This window comes from Peromyscus maniculatus, chromosome 7 (assembly GCF_049852395.1).
Source record: "Peromyscus maniculatus bairdii isolate BWxNUB_F1_BW_parent chromosome 7, HU_Pman_BW_mat_3.1, whole genome shotgun sequence".
In the NCBI taxonomy this organism is placed as follows: domain Eukaryota; kingdom Metazoa; phylum Chordata; class Mammalia; order Rodentia; family Cricetidae; genus Peromyscus; species Peromyscus maniculatus.
In genome coordinates this window covers 63,380,029-63,406,238 of record NC_134858.1, presented here as the reverse complement: position 1 = coordinate 63,406,238, position 26,210 = coordinate 63,380,029, and the positions used below count along the sequence as shown (strand labels likewise).

The window sequence follows — 26,210 nt, the reverse complement described above, 5'->3', positions numbered from 1 at the left end:
GATGACAGTCTCTTTCATGTCTGTACACTATTCTCAAAGTAAATATATATATGATAATGTTGGTTGGATAAGATCCTCCTAAACTTCCAGTTTTTCTAAAAAAAAAAAAAAAAGTTAATCTGGAAGATTCTAAGTATAGTAGAATTAATAAGCTGTATATAGGGAAACTATCTCAAAATGGGGTGGAGGGGAAGGGCAGAAAGGAGCTGGAGAGACGGCTCAGTAAGTAAAGGTGTGCTCCCTACCAAGTCTGAGGACCTGAATTTTTGATCATGGTGGAAACCATTGACTCTTACAAGTTGTCCTCTGACCTTTATGCATATTCAAAACATCTACACCTATATATATATATATGTATATGTGTGTATGTATGTGTATGTATATGTATACGTATGTGTGTATATATATGTATATATACGTGTTTATGTATATATGTATATATACGTGTTTATATATATACATACACACACATACATACTTATATACACTGTAAATAAATCCAGTACATTACGTTTTGGAAATAATTATACACATCAAAATTTGACCTCATTAGGCTCACCAGCATAAGTAGCTCTACTAGTGAAAAAGAGCAAATCAGATTTCAGAGCTACTAAAATCTGACTTTAAAAGACTTAGTTTAGGGGGTAGAGAGATGCCTCAGCGGGTAAGAGCACTGGTTGCTCTTCCAGTCATGAGTTCAATTCCCAACAACCACATGGTGGCTGATAACCATTTATAATAGGATCTGATGCCCTCTTCTGGCCTGCAGTTATACATGCAGAGCACTCATACATAAAACATAAATAAACTTCAAAGAAAAAAAAATACTTGGTTTAACCTACTTCTTAAAAACAAACCTAAATCAGGCAATGGTAGTGCATGCCTTTAATCCTGGCAGAGGCAGGTGAATCTTGAGTTTGAGGCAAGCCTGATCTACAAAATGAGTTCCAGGACAGCCAGGGCTACAGAGAGAAACCCTGTCTAGAAAAACAAAATTAGATAGATAGATAGATAGATAGATAGATAGATAGATAGATAGATAAAAATAAAACAAATAGGCCGGGCGGTGGTGGCACACTCCTTTAATCCCGCACTCGGGAGGCAGAGCCAGGCGGATCTCTATGAATTCGAGGCCAGCCTGGACTACCAAGTGAGCTCCAGAAAAAGCGCAAAGCTACACAGAGAAACCCTGTCTCGAAAAACCAAAAAATAAAAAATAAAAAAATAAAACAAATAACAAAAACAAAACAAACTTACCCCTTTGGCCGGGTAGTGACACACACCTTTAACCCCAGTACTTGGGAGGCAGAGCCAGGCCTGCATGGTCTACAGAGTGAGATCCAGGACAGGCACCAAAACTACACAGAGAAACCCTGTCTCCAAAAACCAAAAACCAAACCAAAACAAAAAACAAAAGAACAACCACTTACCCCTTTGTTTAGGCAACTATAATCCCATCCCTTGGAAAGATGAGGATAACTGTCTCAAGGTCAAGACCAGCCTGGGCTACATAGAGAATTTCAGTTCAGCCTGAGCTTTGGTGAGACCCTCTCTAAAGCTAAAACATGGGACTAGGAGTGCACGCCTTTAATTCCAGTACCTCTACAGAGTGAGTTCCAGGACAGGCTCCAAAGCTACACAGAGAAACCCAGTCTTGATAAACTGAAAAAAAAAAAAAGGGGGGGTGGGTGGGGTGGTCTAGAGAAATGGCTCAGTGAGCACTTGCTATTCTTGCCGAAGACTCAGGTTCAGTCCCCAGCCCCCACTTGACAAAAACTGTCTCTTCACTCCAGGTCCAGAAGATCTGAGGCCCTCTTCTGACAACACACACACACACACACACACACACACACATTCACACACGGTCCACATATATGCATGCAGGCAAAACACTCATAGACAACAAAATAAAAATAAATCTTTATTTAAAAAGCCAAAACCACAAGCAAAAAAAGAAACAAGAAACATAATTTTCAAAGTACTGAGATTAAAAGAAGTTCTGCTTAATGTCTAAGTGTAAAAGACAAAAAAACAAAAACCCAAAATCTATAATCAGCTGACCTGGCCTCACATGATATGTAAATTGATTTAAAAAATGACACCAATACTTGTATTTGTATTTGGAAATAAAATAGTATAGAGGATAGGAAACACAAATGGATACTGTATTGTAAAACTGAGCATTTATTTTAAACAAGTTTCACAAAAACATGGTTAATTTTGAAAACGGATAGTCTGTCAGTAAACAAAACACAATGAGAAAGTCAAATGTATCAGTTAACAGGGTGGCACATACCTTTAATCCCAGCACTTGAGAGACAGAGACAGATCTCTGTGAGTTCAAGGCCACCTTGCTCTACATACTGAGTTCAGGGCACTTAGAGTCTACATGAGATCCTGCCTCAAGACAACTACTACTATACCTGTCTCTTCAATAACCTCAAGTCATCGTGAGAAATGAAGAGAAAACTGACTAGAGACCTAAAACTTCATTTATAGCATGATTTTTTCAAATATTTTATTTTCAACTTAAAAAATAGAGGCAAAACCTGGGCATGGTGGCAAAAGCCTTTAATCCTAGCACTCAGGAGGCAGAGGCAAGTGGATTTCTGAGTTTGAGAACAGCCTGGTCTACAGAACAAGTTCCAGGACAGCCAGGACTACATAGAGAAATTCTGTCTCAGGAGAAAAAAAGAACAAATATACATATGCAAAAAGGTAATATTTTATTATACTAAACTGAATATATATCCAAGAAAAATTATTCTTTTAGTGCTGGAGTGATAGATTAGAGGTTAAGAGCACTGACTGCTCTTTCTAAAGGACCCAGGTTCAGTTCCCAGCACCCACATGGCAGCTCACAACATTCTATAATTCAGGTTCTAGGAGGTCTATCACCCTTACACAAACCTACATGTAAGCAAAACACTAATGCACATAAAATAAATAATTAAAAATAAAAAAAAAAGAGCAAGCCAGTAAGCAGCACCTCTTCATGGCCTCTGTATCAGCTTCTGCCTCTAGTTTCTGCCCTGCTTGAGTTCCTGCTCTGACTTCCTCCAAAGATGAACAGTGATATGGAGGTGTAAGCCAAATAAACTCTTTCCTCCCCAGCTTGCTTCAAAAAAAAAAAAAGAAGAAGAAAGAAAATTTCTTCTTTTAATGTATCTATGGAATCTTTGTTCCTGATTCCATTAGTATTTTGTTTTATTGAGATAGGGTTTTTCTGTACAACTGAACCTGGCTGTATCTGTAGATGAGGCTGGCCTCCAACTCAAAGAGATCTGTCTGCCTTGGCCCCCAGAAAGCTGGGATCAAAAGTGTGTGCCACCACATCCAGCTAACATTCCTTAAAAAGCATACAGTTAACTTTTTCAACATTTTATCTTTGCCACCCCCCCATTTTGAGAAATGACAAGAGATTAAATTTAATTAATACTAATTTTTTAATGTGAAAACAACTAAGCCGACTTTTTAAAGCAAAAAAGCCATAACAATACAGCACTATTTCAATAATGAAGTGCCCATAAAATGGTATTAGTACAAAGATCTAAGCAAATCTCAAAGACTTAGATTAGTAATTAGAACATCACGCAATATTTATTTTAGCAAGAAGCTTAATGGGTAAAAGAAGCAACATATGATAGTATAAATTCAAGTATGCAATTATAATTTACAAATTATAAAAATTCTCCCTTTTCATAGCCAGTTGCTTTTGAATGGTGAAATTTTAGCGCCACCCCCTTAACTGAATGCCTGCTCAACAAGCCAACTGAACAAACACATCTACCCAAATTTGCATCCCAGAATACCTAAGTAAACTGTAGGCATTATTCAGGAGAATGAGTTCTATTCATTTTCGTCATCTGTGTGATCAGGTTGCAAAGGACGTGCTCTGTGAAGAAAAGAACTTCAGTCACTCAAGTATCAACTGTTTTGGAAATCAGAACATTAATAATGAAGTAGGTCTGCTCAAGTAAGTAGAAATGAGAGAAAAATTAAACTCCAGTAATTAGCAAGTGTAAACAAACTCCAAAAACTAGTGCAACAAAACTTTTTTTTAACACTATTCCCTGTTATTTCATGGAATCAGCATTTTTCTTTTACTTTTTTCTTTGGGAGCCTGTCCTGGATCTTGCTCCGTAGACCAGGCTGGCCTCAAATTCACAGAGATCCGCCTGCCTCTGCCTCCCAGGTGCCACTGCCTTTTTCATTTAGGACATGCTGTGAGTTTTATTTCAAAGGACCCAGGTAAGCAGTGTGTGCCTGTACTCCCAGCACCGAAGGAAGCCGAGGCAGTAAGATTGCCAAGAAAAAAAAAGTCTGAGGCTGCTCTGGTCTGCATACCAAGTAGCAGATCAGCCAGAACTAGGTGGTAAGACCCTGTCTCAACAAAACAAGAAACAAACTGGAGAGGTAGCTCGTTCATTCTTGAAGAGGACACCAGTTCAGTTCCCAGCACACACATCAGGCAGCTCTCAACTTCCTGGAACTCCAGCTCCAGGGGATCCAATACCTTCTTTGGGCCTGACAGGTACCCACGTGTGTGCATGTGCGCGCGCGCGCGCGCACACACACACACACACACACACACACACACACACAAATGAAATAAATATTACAAAGTGATAAAAAATAAAAATGCATATCTTAATGTGTAACTCCTGCACTGGGAGGCTGAGGCACGAAGACTGCTGAGAATTCCAAGTCCTGCTTGGATAGCACGGGGAGTTCTGGGACAGCTTGGGATACATAGAGTCTACAAATAAATAAATAAACGGGGCCTTAGAGACTGCTCACAGGTTAAGGGCGCTTGCTGCTCTTATAGAATACCCAAGTCCAGTGCCCTGGACCCATTGGATAGCTCACAATGGCCATAATTCAGTCTCAAGGGACACAGTGCTGTCTTCCGGCCTCCCTAGGCACCTGAACTCACCATGCACATACCTATAAACAGAATTTAAATCTTTAAAATAGAAATATGATCAAGGGCTGGAGAGATGGCTCAGCGGTGAAGAGCAATGGCTGCTCGTCCTGAGGTTCTGGGTTCAATTTCCCAGCACCCACATGGCAGCTCATAGCTGTCTATAATTCCAATTTAAAGGATCTGACACCCTCACATAGGCACACATGCAGACAAAACATCAATGCACATAAAAATAAATCTTAAAAAAGATATTATCAAATATATGTATAAAACTGTTAAAAATTATTAAAAATATCTCATTCCCACAACATTGGTTTTAATGTTAAGTGGACTAATAAATAGAATATAACCTGTTAATAAAAATTTCATGGTATACAAAGTAAAAAGATTCATTTGTATAGAGAAAAAAATATAGCAAACAAATTGCCATATTCTTTGGGCTACATGGATGTATTCTTTTAAAAAATAACCTCTAAATCATTTGGTAGGCTATGATAATCACAACATTTGAATAAATGTACATTAATATTAATCCAAAACCATTCTGTACTTACCATCCTTTTTATAGTAAGTCAATTAAAAACTTTCTCATAAATCACAATTTTCTTTTAGAGTTAACAAAGCTTAGTGATATTTACTCTAAAATCCTTAGTTTCCAAGTGAGATAATGAGATCCAGTGAGCCTGAATGGTCATAGACCAGATACTAAAAGAAGGAAGCTATAACAAAGTATTCAGCCTTGGTATGAGATTACCATTGCTTTGTGTACTAATAGATTATGAAAGGTCTTCATTGTGTTTTCCTGGAAATTAAGACAAACACATCATGACCCAAACTTCCTTTTTGCAAGGCCTGATTTTCTTTAGGCATAATAGTTATGTTCAAGATTTATGTAAATGGCGCTGAAGAGACTTCTTGATAGGTAAAATGCTTGCAATGCAAACATGAAGAGCTGAATTCCATCCCTTCAGAATCTACATTAAAACGCTGGCACAATGTCATATGCCTGGAATCCCAGTGCTGGGGAGGCAGAGACAGGAGGATTTGAGGCTCACTGGCCAGCTGTCTAGTCAAATCAGCATGCTCCAGGTACAGGGAGAGATCCTGTCTCAGAAAAATAAGGCACAAAGTGATTGAGAAAGACACTTGAAGCCAGGCTTGAATGGTGGCACACACCTTTAATTCCAGTACTTGGGAGACAGAGGCAGGTGGATCTTTCGAGTTCAAGGCCAGCCTTGTCTACAGAGTGAGTTCCAGGACAGCCAGGACTACACAGAGAAACCCTGTCTCAAGAAAAATAAAATAGAAAAGGAAGACACTCCATGCTAACCTATGGCTTCCACATGTACAAATGTATATGCATATCTATGCACATCCAGACAGACACACAGACAAACACAAAACTTAAGCAGATGCTTGCTGTACTCATCACAACAGCTAAGATATGAACTAGCCTACAGCTGTGTCAATAGATGAATGAACAAAGAAAAGTTGACACATCTACACAATGGGATTTAATTTCGCTACAAAGAAGAATGAAATGACATTTGGAGGCCAGAGAGATGGCTTTGTGGTTAAGAGTGCTTACTGTTCTTAGGGGCTGGAGAGATGGCTCAGAGGTTAAGAGCACTGGTTGTTCTTCAAGAGTGCTTACTGCTCTTGTAGAGGACAGGAGTTCATATCCAGCCCTCACATACGCTACATAAGTACTCCACCATGGAACTATATCCCTTCCACTGGCTTTGGTTTTTTGAGACAGTCTCACTATGTACTGTAGGGTGACTTTGAAGTCATGATCTGTCTCAACCTCTGTAATTAAGGCATGTGTCACCATGTCTGGCTATTGCTGATTTATATTATAGATTAAACTTGTTTATGAGACTATATAATTTCTTTCCATGTGATGGAAAGTCATTTTTTGTCTTATGTTTGTTTGTTTGTTTAGTGACAGGGTCTCAGGTAACCCAGACTGACCTGTGTAGCTTTTAAGTATATATGTAAGAAAGATGAGTTGTGGGCTGGAGAGATGGCTTAGGAACCAAGAGCACATACAGAGGACACAGTTCAGCACCTACACCAGGTGGCTCACAAGCACCTGTAGCTCCAGTTCCAGGGAATCCATGCCCTCTGGCCTCTATAAGTACCTGCACATATGTGGTATACATAAACTCATGCAGACACATACATATATGCATAAATAAAAATAAATCTTTTTTAAAATTACTAATTGAGCATGATGTAAAATGCCTATCAAATGCATTATCTTTTTTTTTTTTTTTTTTTCAGTGTTAAGATGTTGAACCCAGGGCCTTGCACTGACAAGTCTCTGTCACTGACTGAGGCACATCTCCAGGCCCAGTCTCATCATTATGGCAGCCAAAGCAGAACAGAGTACAAGGCTCTAGCTCCAGAATGATTTCAATGCAAACCTGGGTTACCAGGTAGAGGGTTATTACTCGGGAAGCAGATTCAAACCCATCATTGCCCCAATGTCACTTACTGTACAAAAAGCTAAACGCAGCCAAGTATGGTGGCTCGCACTTCTAATCCCAAAACCAAAGAGGCAGAGATAAGGTAGGAGAGTTGCCACTTGTTCAAGGCCGACCTGGGCTGCAGAGTGAGACATCTCAAAAGGAAGGAAATGAAGGAAGGAAGGAAGGAAGGAAGGAAGGAAGGAAGGAAGGAAGGAAGGAAGGAAGGAAGGAAGGAAGGAAGGAAGGAAGGGAGAGAAATGAAGAAAGGAAAGAAAAAGAAAGAAAGAAAAAGGAGAGCTGGGCAGTGGTGGCACAGGCCTTTAATTCCAGCACTCAGGAGGCAGAGGCAGGTGGATCTCTGAGTTCCAGGCCAGCCTGGTCTACAGAGTAAGTTCCAGGTCAGCCAGGGCTACAAAGAGAAACCTTGTTTCCAAAACAACAAAACAAAACGGGGGGGGGGGGGGGGGGCCGACACAGAGTTAAATGACTTTAGCACAGTGGTAAAACTTATCTAATGCTTACAAGTCCCAGAGTTCATATGTAGCACAGAGAGAATGGCAGAGAAGAGAATTTACGGTAGTATCTTGTACATCCTTCCAAAGTACATGTAAAGTCTGAAGTATTTTCTCATTTTCTAACTACTTTATAGGCCTTTTGGTTTAGTGAACCATACAGAACACTGAATCTCCATTCCACACTGCACACTTTTTCTCTAGATCAAAGTGAAATTATTTTCAAGGTGGACTTTTAATGATCCATATTTCATAAACCACATTTAATGAAATCATTAACCAATGTTCAGCATTGTCTTTTTTTTTATTGTTACATGTGAAACTCCAGGAGATTTACGATTGGTGTCCACCATCTAATTAACCCTTGAGGTGATCTTCAAGGCAGTCCAGTTTGAGCTTCTCGGCATTTTCTGTGTTACTAACCCAGTGGGATGAGTAGCTGTGAAGACCTGGTTGTTTTCCTTGCAACACTGGATTTGCAGGTGCCACTTGGTCCAGTATTAGAGTGTGATCTGGTTTGAGGCTCTTAACGGATAAGACACAGAAAGGTAAGCAAGACCCCAAGGATACTGGTTATAGCTTTTAGGGAGCTGCTGGAGGATACCACGGTGGTGGTGGCTTCGGGGGCATCAGTTTCATAGTAGGTAGGGCCGGCTGTGCTGGTTAAAGGGACAAATGACTCAACCTGCATAGGAAGGACCACAAGGAGCCACAGCCCCAAACAGAGTCTGACCGCCATCCTCTCGCCCCTGAGGGTCAGGGTGCCGAGTGTCCAGCTTGCTGCTTGTTGAGCTGGAAGTTTTCTAGGCTTTTGGCTGGGGTGGAGATTACAAACTAGGTCTTACTTTCATGGAGACATCACAATGACAGTGTCATGGTGCCACACCCTCTTTCTACACTCAAGTCCTTTTTTGGTTTTGTTTTTTGAAGCAGGATCTCAGGTAGTTCAGGCTAGCCCCTCAATCTCACAAGTCTTTCCTTTAGAATTAAAGCATTTTTGAAAAGGAAATAGTGGGCAAGACATGTTGGTGCACACCTCTAATCCAGCACTCAGGAGGCAGAGGCAAGTGAGTCTCTGAGTTCCAGGCCAGCCTGGGCTACAGAGTAAGTTCCAGGCCAGTCAAGGCTACATAGCAAGATCCTGTCTCAAAAAAGAAAATGAAAATGTGGGGGCAGTGAAATGACTCAGCTGGTCAGCTTGCTTGTCATTTGAATCTGGACCCCTGAGTTCAACTCCTGAAACCCATGTAGAAGTGGAAAGAGAACTGACTCCTTAAAGATGTCCTCCGACCTCCACACGGCCTCCATGGTGTATGCCTTGGTTTCAATACTTACAAACCTCCAAGAATTCAAATACTTTTTTTCCTAATTTTTTTTTTAGGTGCAGAGTAATGAAGCTAATGCCTCAAACATGCTAAGTTTTCTCCACTGAGCTACATCCCCAGCCCTTTTTTTTGTGATTTTTTTTTTTCAAGACAGGGAGGATTTCTCAGTGTAGCCCTGGCTGTCCTGGAACAGTATAGACTAGACTGACTTGGAACTCAAAGAGACCCACCTGCCTCTGCCTCCTTAGTGCTGACATTCAAAGCATGGGCCACCATGCCTGGCTTTTTTTTTTTTTAATTCTTACTAAAGTGATAAATGTTGATTGTTAGAAATTGATGGTAGGTAGCATGAGACAAGATTTTTTTACCCAGATAAATAATTATTGATACTGTTATATTTTTGTTATATTTTGTTATAAATATTGTTATATTTTCTTATAGTGTGTGTGTCTTGCAAAGCAGATTGTACTTTGAAAAAAAAAGATTTTATTTTTATATACATTTATTTTATGGGTACATGTATGTTTGTACCCAACTGTATGTATGTATATCACATGCTACAGGAACCCAAGTAGGTCAGAAGAGGTATCAGGCCCCCTGGTACTGGAGTTATATACAGTTGTGAGCTGCCATGTAGATGCTGGAAACCAAACCTGAATCCTCTGTACATGCCCTTAAACACCAAGCCATCTCTATAGTCCCAGATATTATACTTCTGTATCCAGAATTTTAGCTCAATCACTAGCATTCTCATTTCATTAATCTTAAAAACAAACTGGCATGGTGGTGCCTCTAATCCCAGCATTCAGAGGCAGATGAATCTCTCTGAGTTCAAGGCCAGCCTAGCCTACATAGTGAATTTCAGGACGGCCAGAGCTACAGAAGAGGCCCTGTCTCAAAAAAGTCAAAAAAATAATTTAAAAAGCTCAGCCCTAGTTTGAAGAATTCTTAAGGATTTATAGAGAAGGTACCAAAAAAAATTACAGAATTCTATTGATTGTTTCTAGAGTGATTTCTGTTTATATATTATATATATTAATTATATTTATATATGTTTATTATATATTTCTCATGAAAGTTCAACACATAGTATTATTACTTGTTTTGGTACTGGAGACTAAACAGAATGCATGCACACTAAACTGAGTTACACCCTCAGTTCCTAACTAGTAATTTTATGAGGTATAAGGGGCTCAATGGAATTCAGACTAAATGAACTGCCATAGAAATTTCTTTTTGAAAAAAAAAAAAGCCAGAAAAAAAGGAGCAAAAGGAGGGAAGAGAGGGAAGGAGGAAGGTAGGCAGACTATCAAGTGTGGTGGCTCATGCCTCTCTTCCCAGCACTTAGCAGGCTGAGACAGAAGGATTACAAGAAGTTCAAGTCTGTCCTGGACTACATACAGAGACTGTCTCAAAAAAACAAAACAAGCCGCGTAATGGTGGTGCACATCCTTAATTCCAGCACTCGAGAGGCAGAAGCAGGAGGATCTCTGTGAGTTTGAGGCCAGCCTGGTCTACAGAGTTCCAGGACAGCTAGGGCTGTTAAACAGAGAAACCCTGACTCAAAAACCAAGCAAACAAACAAACAAAATAAACAAAAAGTAAAAACAAAAACAAAACTGTAAAAATTAGAGAATAATAAGTGAATAGGAATCAAGCCTCTTTAGAGTAAGTAAAAATTAATTTTTGAAAGACATTTGAAATTTCAGAGTGACATAAGAAAGTTAAAGCATAGTTTTTCTTTTCTTATTGGCTTGAAGAGGAACTTTAAAATTACTCACTATCCCATTTGTCTTTTATTTTTAAGGGGACATTTTCTTTGTCTTCCAGAACATAAACACTTACTTTCTCTTTGCTGTTCCTAAGCCACTGCACCCGGCTTCTTCGGGAGGAAGCTGGTTCTCTTTTTCCGAATCTTTCGGGGACAGCCTGAAGAACTCTCCGATGCCTTTTTGCCACTTCGGAGTTGGGCGCACACAAACTGGGTTCCCTCCCGCATACTTATTTTCAGCTATAAAATAGAAACAGAACTAAATAAAAACATATAATTGCCTTTCTTTAATATCAGACTCCCAGAGGTATTAAGTAATATAACAAACATCTTAAATTAGAAAAATCAAGCTGGCGCGATGCTCAGTGGTAAAGAACACTTGTTTCTTTCAGAATACTCAAGTTTGGGCTGGAAAGAACTGATTTCCACAAATTGTCCTCTGAGTTCCCTATGTGTGTAATAGTGTACAAATCCATGCATATATGAACACACACACATACACAAACACACAGACAATAAATATATGTAATAAAAATAATTTGAAATGAGAATACTACAATTTCCCATATTTTTTGGCCTTAAAAACACAAATCTATGACCATTTTTATTTCATTGGCAGAGTCGGGGATGAGTCAGTATTTATATACCCCAGGCTGGCTTCACATTCATTCTTTAGCTGATGCTAGCCTTGAATTCCTGATCTTCCTGCCTCTACTTCTCAGATGCCGGGGCTGCAAGCACATGCCACTACACTAAGCCACTTCTTGTTTTCTTGATTATTCTTGTGAGACAACATATTGCTAGGGCCCCTGGTATACCTGGTGCTCACTTCGTAGCTCAGGCTGGCTTTGAATATACAGTAGTCCTCCTGCCTCAGCCTCCAGAGTACTTAGGATTAAAGCCATGCACTTTTTGCCAGGCTGCTTAACACATATTAAGGACCTATTCAGTTAGATCTAGTGATTTAGCAGTAGGCTAGACAGTGGGAGGTGGCCTTGATAGAATTAACTCCAGTTGTACAAAATATAAGACATTCTTTATATGTTTATCTACTTTCAAAAATTTTGTCTACTACTGTATTATCTGAAGAGGTGAAAATAGTAAATATTTTCTAATGAAATTTTTAGATTTGGTGAAAATTGAGGGCTGTGTACGGTGTAGTACATGCTTGTAATCCTAGCACTCCAGAGACTGAGGCAGGAGAAAATCAAAGCCAATCTGGCTAAATGCACATAAAGATCCTATCTCAAATAAATAATGGTGTATGGTGGTGGTGGTGGTGGGGTTGGGTTAGCATAAAAACCATGAATTATCGGGCATGATGGCTGACTCCTGTGATCCTACCTACTCAGAAGGATAAAAGCAGGAGGGTTTTAACAGCAGCTGGGTAACATACCAAGGATCCCATCTCAAAGAAATAAAGCAGGGTGTCGGTGGTACATACTTGTAATCCCAGCAATCAAGAGAGAGAGGGAGAAGAGGGAGGGTGTATGGATGTGGCTCAGTAGTGTACCGAGCATGCACAAAGCCCTGGGTTAGAGCTCCAGCACAAAATAAACCTGGCATCCATGGCACATGCATGTAACGCCAGCACTGGGGATGTAGAGGATCAGAAAGGGGGCTAAAGGACCTGGAGTTCAAGGTTATTCTCTGTATGTGGAAATTTTGAGGCCAGCCTGGGCTGCATGAGACCGTGGAAGAAGGAAGAGAGAGGGAAAGAGGGAGAAGGAAAGGGAAGCAGGCGAAAGGGAGGGAGGGCGGGAAGGAACGGAGCAGTGGAGGAGGGAGGGCAAAGAAAAGCAAAGAGACACTTGTACTGCACAGTGTGGGTGAAGATGTAGCTCAGTGGTAGAGTGCTTGCCTGCAAGGCCTAGGGTTCACTTCCCAGAGTTGCCCCCGAGGCCTAGGGTTCACTTCCCAGAGATTTCCTGCACAGTTGGATAGACAGACAGGCAGGCAAACAAGCGCGCGCGCGCGCGCGCGCACACACACACACACACACACACACAATGTGGTAGTACTGTCAACTATCACTCTAAATCTAATGAGGAGGCACTTAAGTAGCCTCCAAGAAAATAGTAACCGTTACTATTAAGAAAAACTAAAAAACACTATTCAACAACAACAACAAAATAGGTTTAAAAAGAAACTGTCCCTCACCGCTAAGACTTGAGAGTTTTACATGAGACCCTCACACCCCTAACCAAGCCTGCTGAAAGAGCAAGGCCCCCTTAGAGAGCAAGGAAGAAATTTAGGAGTGAGAATGTCAAAGGAAACAAATTCCAGAGGAAGGAAACTAAATAAAAAAAAATAAAAAAAAGTCCACCGTGGGTCAGGGCCTCCCAGTTCAGGGCCGCTGTGCCAGGCCTGACCTCCTTCCAGGGGTGTTCTTTTACCTCCTAAGCTTCCCGGACCCGTCCTACCTTTTCTCGACGAACACGATGCAGAATTGGTGACAAAGGTGGAAGAGCCAAGCACCTTCCTAGGGGCTCGAGAGGCCACCACTGCAAAGAGAGGAAAGGGTGGCGTTCAGAAGAGGCTGGAGAGCTCGGACCCTGGAGCTTTGTTCTACCAGGCCCAGCCTAGCGGACAGTGGGGTGATGCCCAGTCCCAGAACGACCTCGCCCGGTCCTCGGCAGCTCCCTTAAGGTGAGGGCCTGGAGCCTGCCCCCTAGCTGGGCTCGATGGGGGGTGGGGGGCAGCCACGGGCTTCTCCATCCCAGGGACAGGCTGCCTGGGGAGCCCCCAGCCCCGCGCTGCATCCCTTCACCTTTTCTGTAGGCTCCTGGGACGTAGTTTGCTTTGGTCCGCACCATGTTCCTACAGGAAGAGACAACTCGCTCCGACGCTCCAGCTGCGGATGTCTTAACTGGACAAGAACCCGAAAATGACGTTCCCGCCACAGTTTAAATGGTTCTCTTTCCCGCGCGCTCCAAGCTCTTGAGAACCGTGGCTCTTATTGGTTCCGCGCCTTCACCCTGAACCAATTGGCAGCGTCCAGCGGGTGACAGCCTCGAGACCAGGCTTTGCTGGCCAGTCCATCAGCCCCAGGGGTCGTGATTCGTACCCACTCCTAGTGGGCGGTACCAGGACTCCAGGGGTGCGCCAAGTGTGGGCCCCGAGGTAGGTTGTGAACTAGCCAAGTGGGTCGGCTTATAAAATAAAACATAGTAAAGATAGGAATTGCAATATTTCTTCAAAAGTTACCACAGAGTTAAATCCATGGTGATTAAACCCTGAAAGTGAAAATAAAAATTAAGTGGATTTTTAGATGCAAATCAAAGCTAAAGTTTAATATCCTTAATATCTACAGTGTTTTAAATTAACTTTCTGAGGTGGGAGAAAGGAAAACGCAATTTAGTTTTTTACAGTGTTTTTAAAAAACGTTTTCAGATCACGTAAGACTAAAAAATTGGACAAATTGTCCATACACACATAAAAATGAATAAACATGGCCACAAAGCTAAAAATCTGCTAAGTGTAAAAAGACTACAGTTCCAACCCACGTGAGAATAATGCTATAATAAAGAAATCATAATATTTTCTGACCCTATGCTTCAAAAATCATAATATTCCTAAGAATTTGTCTTTGTTCTGAATGTCATGCACGGAGCGAGAGCATTTGTGCTTGCTGCAGGATGCTTCCCACTAACACTTGTTTGAAAGGCCACCTTCAAAGCATAAGTACAGAGCTACTTCTCTCCAGTGAATTAGGCTCGAACAGCAACAAAATCTGCTCCGGACCTTAACCAAACCAACAATTCATGGTGTTATACAACCTACAGATTTCAAAGCCAGGCCTAGTGAACCTTGTAATCTCAGCCCTGAGGAGGCAGTGAGTTCCTTGCCAGTCTGGGCTACACCACAAGGCAAGGAAAGGGACTAATGGGAGGGGAGAAAAGGGAGGGCAGGGGAGGAGGGCAGGGGAAGGGGGCAGGGGAGGGGGAGGGGAGGGGGAGGGGAGGGAAGAGAAGAGAAAGAAAGGGAAGGGAAGGAAAGAGGAAAGGAGAAAGGAGAAAAAGAAAAGAAACAAAGAAAAGAAAGACACACACACCCTGGAAAAAAAAATAGAGGAGAGATGGCTCAGCAGTTAAGAGGTTGCTCTCTTCCAGAGGCCCTAGGTTCACAGGTTCAATTCCCAGCACCCACATGGCCTCTCACAACTGTCTGTAACTGCAGTTCTAGAGGATCTGACACCCTCACACAGACATACATACAGGCAAAATGCTAATGCACATAAAATAAAAACAAATAAATCATTTAAAAAAGGAAAATAAAGGGCTTAGACAGTCATTGAATTAACATGATAATATTAGCAATAGTAGTTTATCTTAACCCTGGAGTGTTAGATTACAACCAAATTCCCACCAGAAAAATCAACAAGCATTCCTTTATTGTCATTTAGCCTCATGAAAATGCACACTGGCTCTTAAGTGGCATTGTTTCCTTTTCAGTTAAAGACCTTCTACTCAGGTCTGAATTGCTTAGTTAAGCTCACATTCCAGAGTCCTGCAGAGAAAAAGGACCTAGAGAATGTGTCTTTTCTCTTGCATTTCTACCAAATGGCTAGAGAGAATGTCAAATATACCTCTTCATACATGGACAATCTACATATTATTGTAGTTGTGATTGTTTTTTGTCTTTTAACACAAATGATGTTGATGAGGGATGCACGTTAGAGAAAAACACACACAAAAAAGGATGATACTTACCAAATGTTTTTAATTAAAAGGCTACTTTGGGGGCTGGGAATGTGACTTAATTGGTAGGTACAGCACTCACCTAATATACATAAACCCCTGAATTTGCTCCGCAGCACTACATAAAGATAGGCACGACGGAGCATGAGTGTAATCCTAGCATTTGGGAAGCAGAGGCATGTGGGTCTCTGAGTTTGAGGCCAGCCTGGGATGCATGAACCCTGTCTAGAAGGATGGGATGATGATGATGATGATGATGATGATGATGATGATGATGATGATTGGGGCTGAGGCAGAAGCAGGAGGGTGTCTGTGACTTGTTTACATATGGAGTTCCAGAACAATCAAGGCTACATAGAGAGACCCTGTCTCAAACAAAACAAAAAGATTGCTTTGGAAAAGGCCTTCTTTAAAATTAAATAAAACAGAATTGTGTGACTTAAATATAAACATCTTGAAAACCTCACACATTAAGAAAAGTTGCGGCAGAGCTGGCAAGATGGCTCAGCAGGTAAGCACTCTTGCCATCTAACTGGATGACTTGAGTTCCAGTCCCAGGATCCACAGGTAGAAGGAAACTTGTGACTCCTGCAAGTTGTCCTCTGACCTCTACCTGGGTGCCACAGCACTGAAACACCCCCGCCCATGTACAAAATAAATGTCTTAAAGGAAAGTTACAAACATTTTCAAGAAAAGGGGAACAGAAAAGTTGTGTATTATGTATTAATGGAATTTGTTTAAATTTATACCTTGCTACAGGAGATGTGACCCAATTAAGTACAGTCTTTACCACTGAGCTAAACTATGGGAGTGAATAAATATAGAAGAGTAGATGATTTGAATAAACTAGAATTAAAAATGAATGCATCAGATTTTTATGAAAGGATAAAATTTATTCTCACCATTAATGAACATTGACTGTATTTTGCTTTTTTTAGAAAAGCTGGTGGGCCAGCAAAATGGTTTAGAAGGTAAAAGCTCTTGCTGCCAAGCCTGACCACCTGAGTTTAATTCTCAGGACCCACACATACAGTAAAAGGGAAGAACTCACCCACAAGTTCTGTCACATGTGCATTGTGCGTTTGTGGTAACCCACAGACATATACACACATGGACAAACACACAAATAGATATGATAATTTTTTAAAGATTTGTTTATGTATATTGATGTTTTGTTTGCATGTACATCTGCAGACCAGAAGAAGGCATCAGATCCCATAGATTCTGTGGCATAGAAGGTTGTAAGCCGCCATATGGGTTCTGGGAATTGAACTCAGGACTTCTGGAAGAACAGTCAGTGTTCTTAACCGCAGGTCCATCTCTCCAGCCCCAATATGATAACTTTTTAAGACAGGGCATCACTAGTAATCCTGGCTGCCTGGAACTTACTACATAGACCAGGCTGGTCTTGAACTCACAAAGGTCTCCTTGCCTTTGCCTCTTCGAGTTCTGGGGTTAAAAGCATGTGCCACCATGCCCAGCTAATGTAATTTATTTTTTTAAGTTTTTTTTTTTCCCCCGTATGTGTAAGTGCCTGCATGTATGTCAGTGCACCACCACATGCATGCCTGGTGCCTGTGGAGGCCAGAGAAAAAGGGTGTGGGAGTCCCTGGAATTGGACTTCCAGATGGTTGTTAGTCTTCATGTGTAGTGGTGTGATTCTAGTCTCAATTACAGATGGCACTAAAAATAAGCACCACCATCATCAGAACAAAAACTACTACAGTACTTACAAACAGCCTGCAAGGAGTGGAGTTTTTGTTTTGCTTTGTCTGGCTGAGGATTGAACCCCGAGATTTTCACATGCTCAGCAGGCAGGGTACCACTGAGCTTTATGCCCTGTCTCCCTCCACCTTACCTCCTTTCTGTTTTGAGACAAGGCCTCGCTAAGTTACAAAGACTGGCTTTGAGTTCACTTCGTATCACAAACAGGCTTTGGATTTGTTATCTTCCTGACTAGAGCTGTTGTAAATGTTCTACATTTGGAACCCGACTAAATTTGAAAGCTGTACCCATCCTTCGGGGTCCTACTTTCTTTTATTCCCATTACAGCTCTTCTATAGGTGCATATATTGTCTTAGCACAATTGCCAATATACTTTCTGGAGGTACACCTGTATGTGGAAAAATCACTCAAGCGCAGAGCACCCCCCCCCCACACACACACACACGTGTAAACAGACCCGGAAGCTGATAGAAGCCGGAGGCGGCCCAAGTAGGCGGGATCAGCCTCAAAGGTGGTGCGACCGAGCAGGGCGGTGCAAGCTTGCGGAACCCTAGGCGGCGAGGTCGCCGTTGTGAAGGGAACTAGTCCGGCGCAGGACGAGAAGCTTTTGCAGCCCAGCTGGTTCCGGTTGGGGAAGATGGCGGTGGCTGGGGCGGCGTCCCTGGAGCCGCTGGTACACTGGTGCACACAGCAGTTGCGGAAAACTTTCGCCCTGGATGTCAGCGAGGAGATCATACAGTAAGATGGGTTCCAGGGACGAGGCGGGAAGCAACTTTGTGGTACGACCCGGTAGGGCGAACCGGAAAGCCAAGAGGACTAAGAAGTTGATAAGAAATATGATAAAAGGGGCTGCCGAGGGACTTTAGTGTTTGAATTTTAGCCTCCACTTTTTCAGTTTAGCCCCTACATCAGTATGTCAGACCATACGCACTTTCCTAGGAAACTGACAGCATCGTAATAATTAGACCTGTAGGATTGTCTCGGGTGGCTCTGTTGACTCCCCATGGGAGACCTTAATTTGGGGGATGTGGGGTGGCTAGGAGGAGGGTGGAGGGTGGATCTGTGGGTGGTATGTAGAGTGAGTAGAACATTTCTTAATAAAGAAAAATGAAAAAAAAAAAAAGATTGTCTCGGGAACTGGTTTGCTTACAGATTGTGTGGAGAGTGAACAAATCAAGACTCGCTTTCTAGAAATTTCTTACTCTGAACGTTGTAGTTTGTATCAAACAGAATCCATAATTTACATGGGGACAACATTAGTACAGTATAGATAGTTCTAATTGGAGAGTCACAGCTTCGGTTATCTGTTGCCACTTAATCAGTTTTGGAACCTTCAGCAAATGAATTTACTCTTTTATAACTCCCAGCCCTTTATTTAGAAAATGAATAATTAATAGAGCTTGCCTTTAAAATTCTTATGAAACAGATGATGATTATTTAATATTTGCTTGAAATAACTAACTTAATTTGTTGCTATAAGCCAGTCTCTGGGGCAACCAAGATGATATAGACAAATTGGGTTTACTGTGTTGACGAGTTCTGCGATGTGAAGAAGCTGAGGGTTTTCTGGGAACACAGAATAATCTTTTCAATACTAAATAAACTATCCAATAAAGGATATGGATTATGATTTGAGACTCTTTAAAATGTACTGGAAAAGATGCCTCTCACCTGAGAACAAAATTAGCAGAAGCTGAGGTTCAAAGTATCCATGTGGAGGGAAGATTACAAAAAGAAACTGGATTAATTGCTATTCCAGAATTATAAGAAATACGGTCAGTTTTCTGAGGCTGAGAGAAATTAGTTTTTTTTCCTTTCTTGACAAGTAAGAGTTCAGATAACCTGAGTGTCTTAAAGTTGAAACTGTAAGTATGGCTTACCATTTGCTTACATTTTGAAAACATTATAAGTTAGACAGAAGCCTGCTGATCATAAGCATTCAGGCTACGCATGCTATAATATTATTTAAAGTACTTATTAAGTGTTCACTAGTTGGCAACAAGCTATTACATCAGGATGAAAGCAGTTGCTGGGCTTTGTTTGACATTTAATTGAGAACAACACAGATGTAATATTGTAAGAATGTGGATAATTTCATATGTGTCTTAAATATTAAAAGAATTTTGGTTGTTGTTTTTTCAAGATAGGGTTTCTCTATGTAGCCCTGGCTGTCCTGGAATTCGATCTGTAGAACAGGTTGGCCTCAAAATCACAGAGATCCACCTGCCTCTGCTTCTTGAGTTCTGGGATATGCCACACTTTCCAGCATAACTTTCTAGTTTTTTTAAAATGTAATTTTTTTTTTTTTTTTGAGACAGGGTTTTTCTGTGTAACTCTGGCTGTCCTGGAACTCACTCAGTAGAACAGGTTGGCCTCCAACTCACAGAGATCCACCTGCCTCTGCCTCCTGGGTTCTGGGATTAAAGGTGTTCCAGGACAGGCTCTAAAGCTACACAGAGAAACAAAAACAAACAAACAAAAACAAAAACAAAAAAAACTTTTAAATTATTTATTTATGAATGTGTACACACATTTGTGGGGTCAGAGGACAACTTGTGGGAGTCGACTCTCTTTTTCTACCACTTAGATCCACCAAACTGAGGTCATTAGGCTTGGTGACAAGCACGTCTACTTGCTGAGGTGTCTCATCATCCCATATTTAACCTTCTGAGAGATACTGTCATCTACAAAATTCACACTTCAGAATCATGTGATAGAGTTAGCAAAAGGAGGGGGCCAAAAATTTTGTGTTGAGCTACATTCATAGCTGTCCTGGAGTGCATGAAGCCCATAGGCTGCAGTTTCCACACACCTGTTTCTAGTACATGTGCTTCCAAAGATGGGACAGTTCCTTCTTTACAGTTTATTTATTTATTATGTATACAGTGTTCTGGTTGCTGGCAATTGAACTCAGGACCTCTGGAAGAGCAGCCAGTGCTCTTAACCTCTGAGCCATCTCTTCAGCCCCCAATTCCTTCATTTTTAAAAGATGGATTTATTTTATGTGTGTGAGTGCTTTGCCTACGGAGGTTTGTGTACTGTGTTTGTTCCTGGTACGCACAGAGGTTAGAAGAAGATGTTGGATCCTCTGGAGTTGGAGTTACGGAGGATTGTGAACCACCATATGAGTGCAGGAAACTGAACTCATGTTCTCTGCAAGAGCAGCAAGTGCTCTTAACTGCTGAGCCATCTCTCCAGCCACACAAATTTCATAAAATCCTGAGAAACAGTAAATGCCTACCGTGTAAGTTAGATTATGACCTACTTGAAGCCAGGGTCTCTGTCCTCATCAGATTTATATCCTTAGCACCTAGCATAGTACATGGCTCAAAGTAAACCCTCTTAATAAATTAATGAATGCTTTTTGTTTGTTTGTGTTTTTGAAGTAGTGCTGGAATTGAACCCAAAACCTCATGTGTGCTAGGCAAGTTCTGTATGACTAAGCTACCCTCAGCCCTGATGAATAATGTTTAGTACCTTCATCCCTGTTATGATTTCTGAAAGTCATACAGTAAGCTATTCTTGTTTCAACAATTTCTGTCTTTACCTCTGAGGTATGTTTTGTCAATCGAGAGTGCTGAAGAGCTGCGAGAGTACGTGACAGACCTTCTCCAGGGGGACGAGGGGGAGAAAGGCCAGTTCATAGAAGCTCTTATCGCCAGATGGCAAAAGAAGGAGCAGGAGTTGATTTCCGAGTCTTTTCAGCAGGGCTGGAAAAAAGATGGTAAGTTAGCGTGGTAAAGTGATAATTGAAGTGTTATTGGTAAGTGCTTGGCTTTAAAGCTCACTGTTTTCTGCCACAAGGTATTACTTGTTCACAGCTAACTTAAACAGAATCTTATGTGTACATGTTTTCAGCTTAGGTCTATTCAGTTAGTAATAAATATTGCTCTAACCTATCAGGCTTTTTCTGTCTGCCTCTGCCTCTCAAGTACTGGGATTAAAGGCATGTTCCACCATGCTGGGTACCAGCCACCGTTTTTAAATTAAAAAAAAAAAAAATCACAAAAGAATCCATTTCTAGGCACAGTAATAACTTCAGAATAATTTCAAAAAGTTACAAATGGATAAAAGAAATATCTTTCAAGGGCTGAGTCTTACCCAGTGATAAGACATTTGTCTAACGTGTGTGAGAGCCTGCGTTCAATCCCTAACACTACAAAAAATTATTTTTATAAATATACTTTTTAAGATGTCTTTCTTTTTAAATTTATTTATTTGATGTGTATGAGTGTTTTGCCTGCATGTATGTCTATGCCACATGCATCCCTGGTGACCTTGCAGAACAGAGGACAGAACTGGGTTCCCTGGAACTGGGGTTTCAGACGGTCTGAGTTGCCATGTGTGTGTACTTGAAACTGAGCCATGCCTAGCCAGTGCTTTTAACCGTTGAGCCATCTCTTCAGCCCTGTTCTTTTTGTTTTGTTTTGTTTCGTTTTTTTCTTTTCTTTTTCTAAGACAGGGTTTCTCTGTACAGTCCTGGCTGTACTGGAACTCATTTTGTAAACTAGGCTGGCCTCAAACTCAGAGATCTGCCTGCCTCTTCCTCCAAGTGTTGGGATTAAAGTCAAGCACCACCACACCCGGCTCCAGCCCTATTTTCATAAATATTTTTAATGATGTGTGTATACTTGAGTGAAAGTATTGACTGATTATGAATGATATTTATATAGCACAAATGATGAACACCAAACTAAATAATATGTCATTATTACACAGTGTAAAATATTACATTATTAACTTCCATTTAGTATTATTTGGGTTCTCCTTTTTCTTTTTCTTCTTCCAGTACTGGGGATCCAATCCAGGGTGCTTGGCAAGCACTCTCTATCATTAGCTCTGTTCAGAATTATTTATTATTGACCACCATCATGAAGATGGTTTAATTTTGAATTGAGAGTAGTTCTGCTTGATTTTGTGTCTTGACTGTAAATATTAAGAATTACCTTCAGGTTTTACCTACAAAAACTAAGTAATAAACCTTGCTATTCTCTTTCTGTATTGTGTGTATTTTATTTTATTCTGTAAAGAAGTTTTAGATACACAGAGATCAGTAGACCAGCTAAAGCGGAGTAGGAGAAAAGGAAGAAACAAACAGGAAGTTCCTACATTTCCTGAACCTGATCCAACTGTAGAGGTCAAAACACCTTTAGATTTAGCCAAGGTAAGTGCTTACAAAATTAAGCTTTTCCTGGCTGTGTGGAGAAGAGGAAATGACTAATATGTTTCAGAGACCAAGTGTAGAAATTGGTCTACCAAGGTGGTTTTTAACAAATGGGTGGGTTTTAGGGACAGAAGCTGACATACTTCTTTCTGTGTGGTGTGGCAGACCTTTTTCCTTTTGAGATAAGGCAGCGTGTAGCTCAGGCTACCTCTAACTTGCTGTTATCCTTGAACTCCTTCTTCCTACCTCCCTCTTCCAAGTTCTAGATTACAATTGTGTGCCACCACTCTCTACAAGACTTATTTTATTTAATACTAAGGATCAAACTTAGGACCTTGTACATGCGTGTGAGACAAGCACTCTGCCTCTGAGGTATATTCCTAGCCCTGGATGGATAATAATTAAAAAGCGCCCTACTTTCGACTTCAACATTTGAGAGGGCAGTAAAAACTAAATGATTATATAGTTCTTGCTTTTACTAAAATTGCCAGGCCTGTTTACCTAGCAGGGGAAATACCATGATCACAAATGTGGTTTTCCCAGCGCCAGGCTTATCCATTGCACTCTGGATGTGTTGACCTCTGTGATTTTCACAAATGTGGGAAATTCAACTACATAATTTGTGGTGGTGAGGAATTGTGTTTGAACTCTCCCCTGCATCAAAACAAACAAATACGAAACAAAACAAAAACCTCACAAAAACACCCCCCAAAACAAACAAACAAACAAACCAAACTGTTAGGCAACTGAGAGACCAAGGCAGGAAGATTGAGAGTTCCAGGCCAATCTGGGCTACTTAGTGAATTCTAGGCCAGCCTGGAATGCATAGTGAGACTCTACCTGAAAAACAAGAAAAGATAGATGAATAGTATTCCTGTTTTGAAAGTTTTCTCTTCTACCATTATTATCATTATTCAGTCTTCAAAACTCATTAATAACCATGCCTAGAATTCTCTGTGTATTCCAAGCTGTCTTTGAACTCCAAACCCTCCTGTCTCAGTCTTCCAAGTGCTCAGTTTATAGCCACTGTACCCAGATAACTGAAACATTTATAGTCAGCACAACTTGACAAGGTAAATGTCCCAAAAGAAGAAAATGAATTAATCTAAGGAGTATGGTACCATGCATAAAAAATGGGTGAGAAGTGGACATGGTGACCTCAAGCCATAATCCCAGTGCTCAGGAGTCTGAAGCAGAAGTTTCTCACATTCAAGGCCAGCCTAGGCTGCAGAATGAAACTTTTTCTCAAAAAGCTAAAAAGTGGGGCCTGGAGAGATGGCTCAGAGGTTAAGAGCACTGCCTGCTCTTCCAGAGGTCCTGAGTTCAATTTCCAGCAACCACATGGTGGCTGACAACCATCTGTAATGAGATCTGGTGCCTTCTTCTGGCCTGTAGGCATACACACAGGCAGAGCACTGTATATATACATAATAAATAAATCTTTGGGAAAAAAAAAAGTAAAACTAAAGCAAAAACAAGGGGAATGAAATTTACAAAAGATTACCACAAATGAACAAAGAACATATAACCAATAGTTATATAAGGGTATTTAAACTCACTAGGAACCAGGGTGACCAATTCTTCATACTCCTAGTTTGTTTTGAACTTGTTCAATTTTAGTACCTAAAGTCTCTCATGCCTTTGCCCCAAGGCATGAACAAACCAAGATGTGTATACTAATCAGATAAATACACATTAAATCACTGAGATATTTCCTATTAGATTGTCAATGATTAAAAATAAAATTAGAGTTTGGCAGCATGCATCTAGAACTATAGAAATGTTTATATATTCTTTACTTTGAATCCCTATCCCCCACAGCCTTGTGTATGCTAAGGAAGTACTTCAACCACTGAATGACACCAAGTGCTATGTTGTCTTATTCTAATGGCTAAAGATGTTGCACACCTTTTCATGTTTGTATTGATCATTTGAATACCTGTTCTATGAAATTCCTATTTTTATTGTGTTATCTTTTTTCTTATGTCTGTTTTTCTCCCTAGTAATAGGGATTGAAGGTAGAGCCACATGCATGCTAACCATATGCTGTGCCAAGAGTTACACTCTGTCTCTTTTCTTATTAATTTCTAAATGAATAAGTTTCCTACTGATTTTTCTTATTTTAGTGATTGCCTATGCTTTGAGATCTGTGAATGTGAATTCAATAACCAACACAAGAAAAGAAAAAAAGAAAAAATAGGGCTGAGGGTGTAGCTCACTCACCTGGTAGACGGCTTGCCTGGCGTGCATGAAGAAGCCCTGTGTTCTGTCCCTTGCACTGCTTATCAACTGAGTGTGTAATCATGTGCACCTGTGATCTCAGCACTCAGGAGGTACAGGCGGAAAGATCAAGGTCGTCTTCTAGTTTGAACATAATAGTTCAAGCCAAATGTTACTAAAAAAACAAACAAAACCCAACTCACTACATTTGGGTGATAAAACATCTGCATGTGCAATATTAAATATCTCAAGGGGCAGCAATATGGCTCAGTGGATCAAAGTGCTTGCCACCAAAACTGATGACCAGAGTTCAGTCCTCTAAACTACATGGTAGAAGGAGAGAACTAACACCTGAAATTTGTCCCCTGACCTCCACATGCACACTGTGGGATATACACACTCATACATGTTTTTACACTTGTAAAAATTCCTTTTGCCGGGCAGTGGTGGCGCACGCCTTTAATCTCAGCACTCGGGAGGCAGAGCCAGGTGGATCTTTGTGAGTTCGAGGCCAGCCTGGTCTACAGAGCAAGATCCAGGAAAGGCACAAAGCTACACAGAGAAAACCTGTCTCGAAAAATCAAAAAACAAAAAAACAAAAAAAGAAAGTTCCTTTTAAAAACATATGACGCTGATTTAATTGCTATATTTACCTTGCTCTAGGCATATTAGGTGATTGAGAGCTACTAACAAATAAAACAAGTGCTAGAAAACAATTACCTTGCTTTGATCGGGCCCCTGACTATAAGTAATCTGTATCCCCTTCTTTAGTGATGTGTGGACAAGTGTAAGGTGTTACTGAACAGGACTCAGGCTTTCGATTCCTCCTTGGCTCTTTTTGTTGTTGTTGATCAGTGCCCCCGTGGTGTCTTTGTACAATTAGGCACAAGAAAGCAACAACTCGGTGAAGAAGAAGACGAAGTTTGTCAATTTATACACAAGAGAGGGACAAGACAAACTTGCAGTCCTGCTTCCTGGTCGCCACCCATGTGACTGCCTGGGCCAGAAGCACAGGCTCATCAATAACTGTCTGGTCTGTGGGCGGATCGTGTGCGAGCAAGAGGGTTCTGGCCCCTGCTTATTCTGTGGCTCTTTGGTAAAGTCCTTCTTTCCTGTTCTGTTTTTACTGGGTGCCCTGGGGTTGATTCTTTTTTGTCAACTTGAGTCATCTGAGAAGAGGGGACCTCAGTTGAGAAAATGCTTTCCTAAGATTGGCCTATAGGCAGTCCTGTGGAGCATTTTCTTAACTGGTGATTATTGTGGGAAGACCCTGAAGTTGTGTATAGTGCCACCCCTGGGAAGGTGGTCCTGGAATATATAAGAAAACAGGCTGATGTATGATGATGTTTGCCTGTAATCCCAGCACTTGGGAGGCAGAGGCAGGAGAATCTC

At 41.0% G+C, this 26,210-nt stretch overlaps 2 protein-coding genes and 1 non-coding gene across 10 annotated transcripts in view; 2 read left to right on the top strand and 1 right to left on the bottom strand.

Annotated features, from left to right (window-relative positions):
• The window catches only part of Trip4 (thyroid hormone receptor interactor 4), a 76,408-nt gene that overhangs the window by 4,148 nt on the left and 46,050 nt on the right, over nucleotides 1-26,210 (top strand). For 2 of the 7 annotated variants that reach the window (XM_076576534.1, XM_076576532.1), the window contains exons 1-4: nucleotides 3,843-3,976; nucleotides 20,989-21,158; nucleotides 22,465-22,598; nucleotides 25,702-25,914. In XM_076576534.1, the coding sequence (XP_076432649.1) occupies nucleotides 3,843-3,976; nucleotides 20,989-21,158; nucleotides 22,465-22,598; nucleotides 25,702-25,914 (651 nt within the window). Of the gene's footprint in view, nucleotides 1-3,842; nucleotides 3,977-14,001; nucleotides 14,133-18,042; nucleotides 18,173-20,988; nucleotides 21,159-22,464; nucleotides 22,599-25,701; nucleotides 25,915-26,210 lie in introns of those variants that run through there. The other 5 variants (XM_076576533.1, XM_042281154.2, XM_042281153.2 and 2 more) reach the window with 5 other exon arrangements.
• On the bottom strand, nucleotides 1,912-13,911 carry Pclaf (PCNA clamp associated factor). 2 transcript variants are annotated; one of them, XM_006979322.4, is made up of 4 exons: nucleotides 13,780-13,911; nucleotides 13,433-13,513; nucleotides 11,084-11,249; nucleotides 1,912-3,895 (listed from the first exon to the last, which is right to left on the bottom strand). In XM_006979322.4, the coding sequence occupies exons 1-4, from the start codon at nucleotides 13,823-13,825 to the stop codon at nucleotides 3,850-3,852; spliced, it is 339 nt and encodes a 112-aa protein (XP_006979384.1). In that variant the 5' UTR covers nucleotides 13,826-13,911; the 3' UTR covers nucleotides 1,912-3,849. The 2 variants fall into 2 exon arrangements, with proteins under 2 accessions (XP_006979384.1, XP_076432653.1); XM_076576538.1 differs by lacking the exons at nucleotides 1,912-3,895; nucleotides 11,084-11,249 and having other exon boundaries at nucleotides 13,072-13,513.
• LOC121831255 (U1 spliceosomal RNA) lies at nucleotides 23,092-23,255 on the top strand. The gene has a single exon (XR_006074629.2). It is a non-coding gene; the product is annotated as a U1 spliceosomal RNA (small nuclear RNA).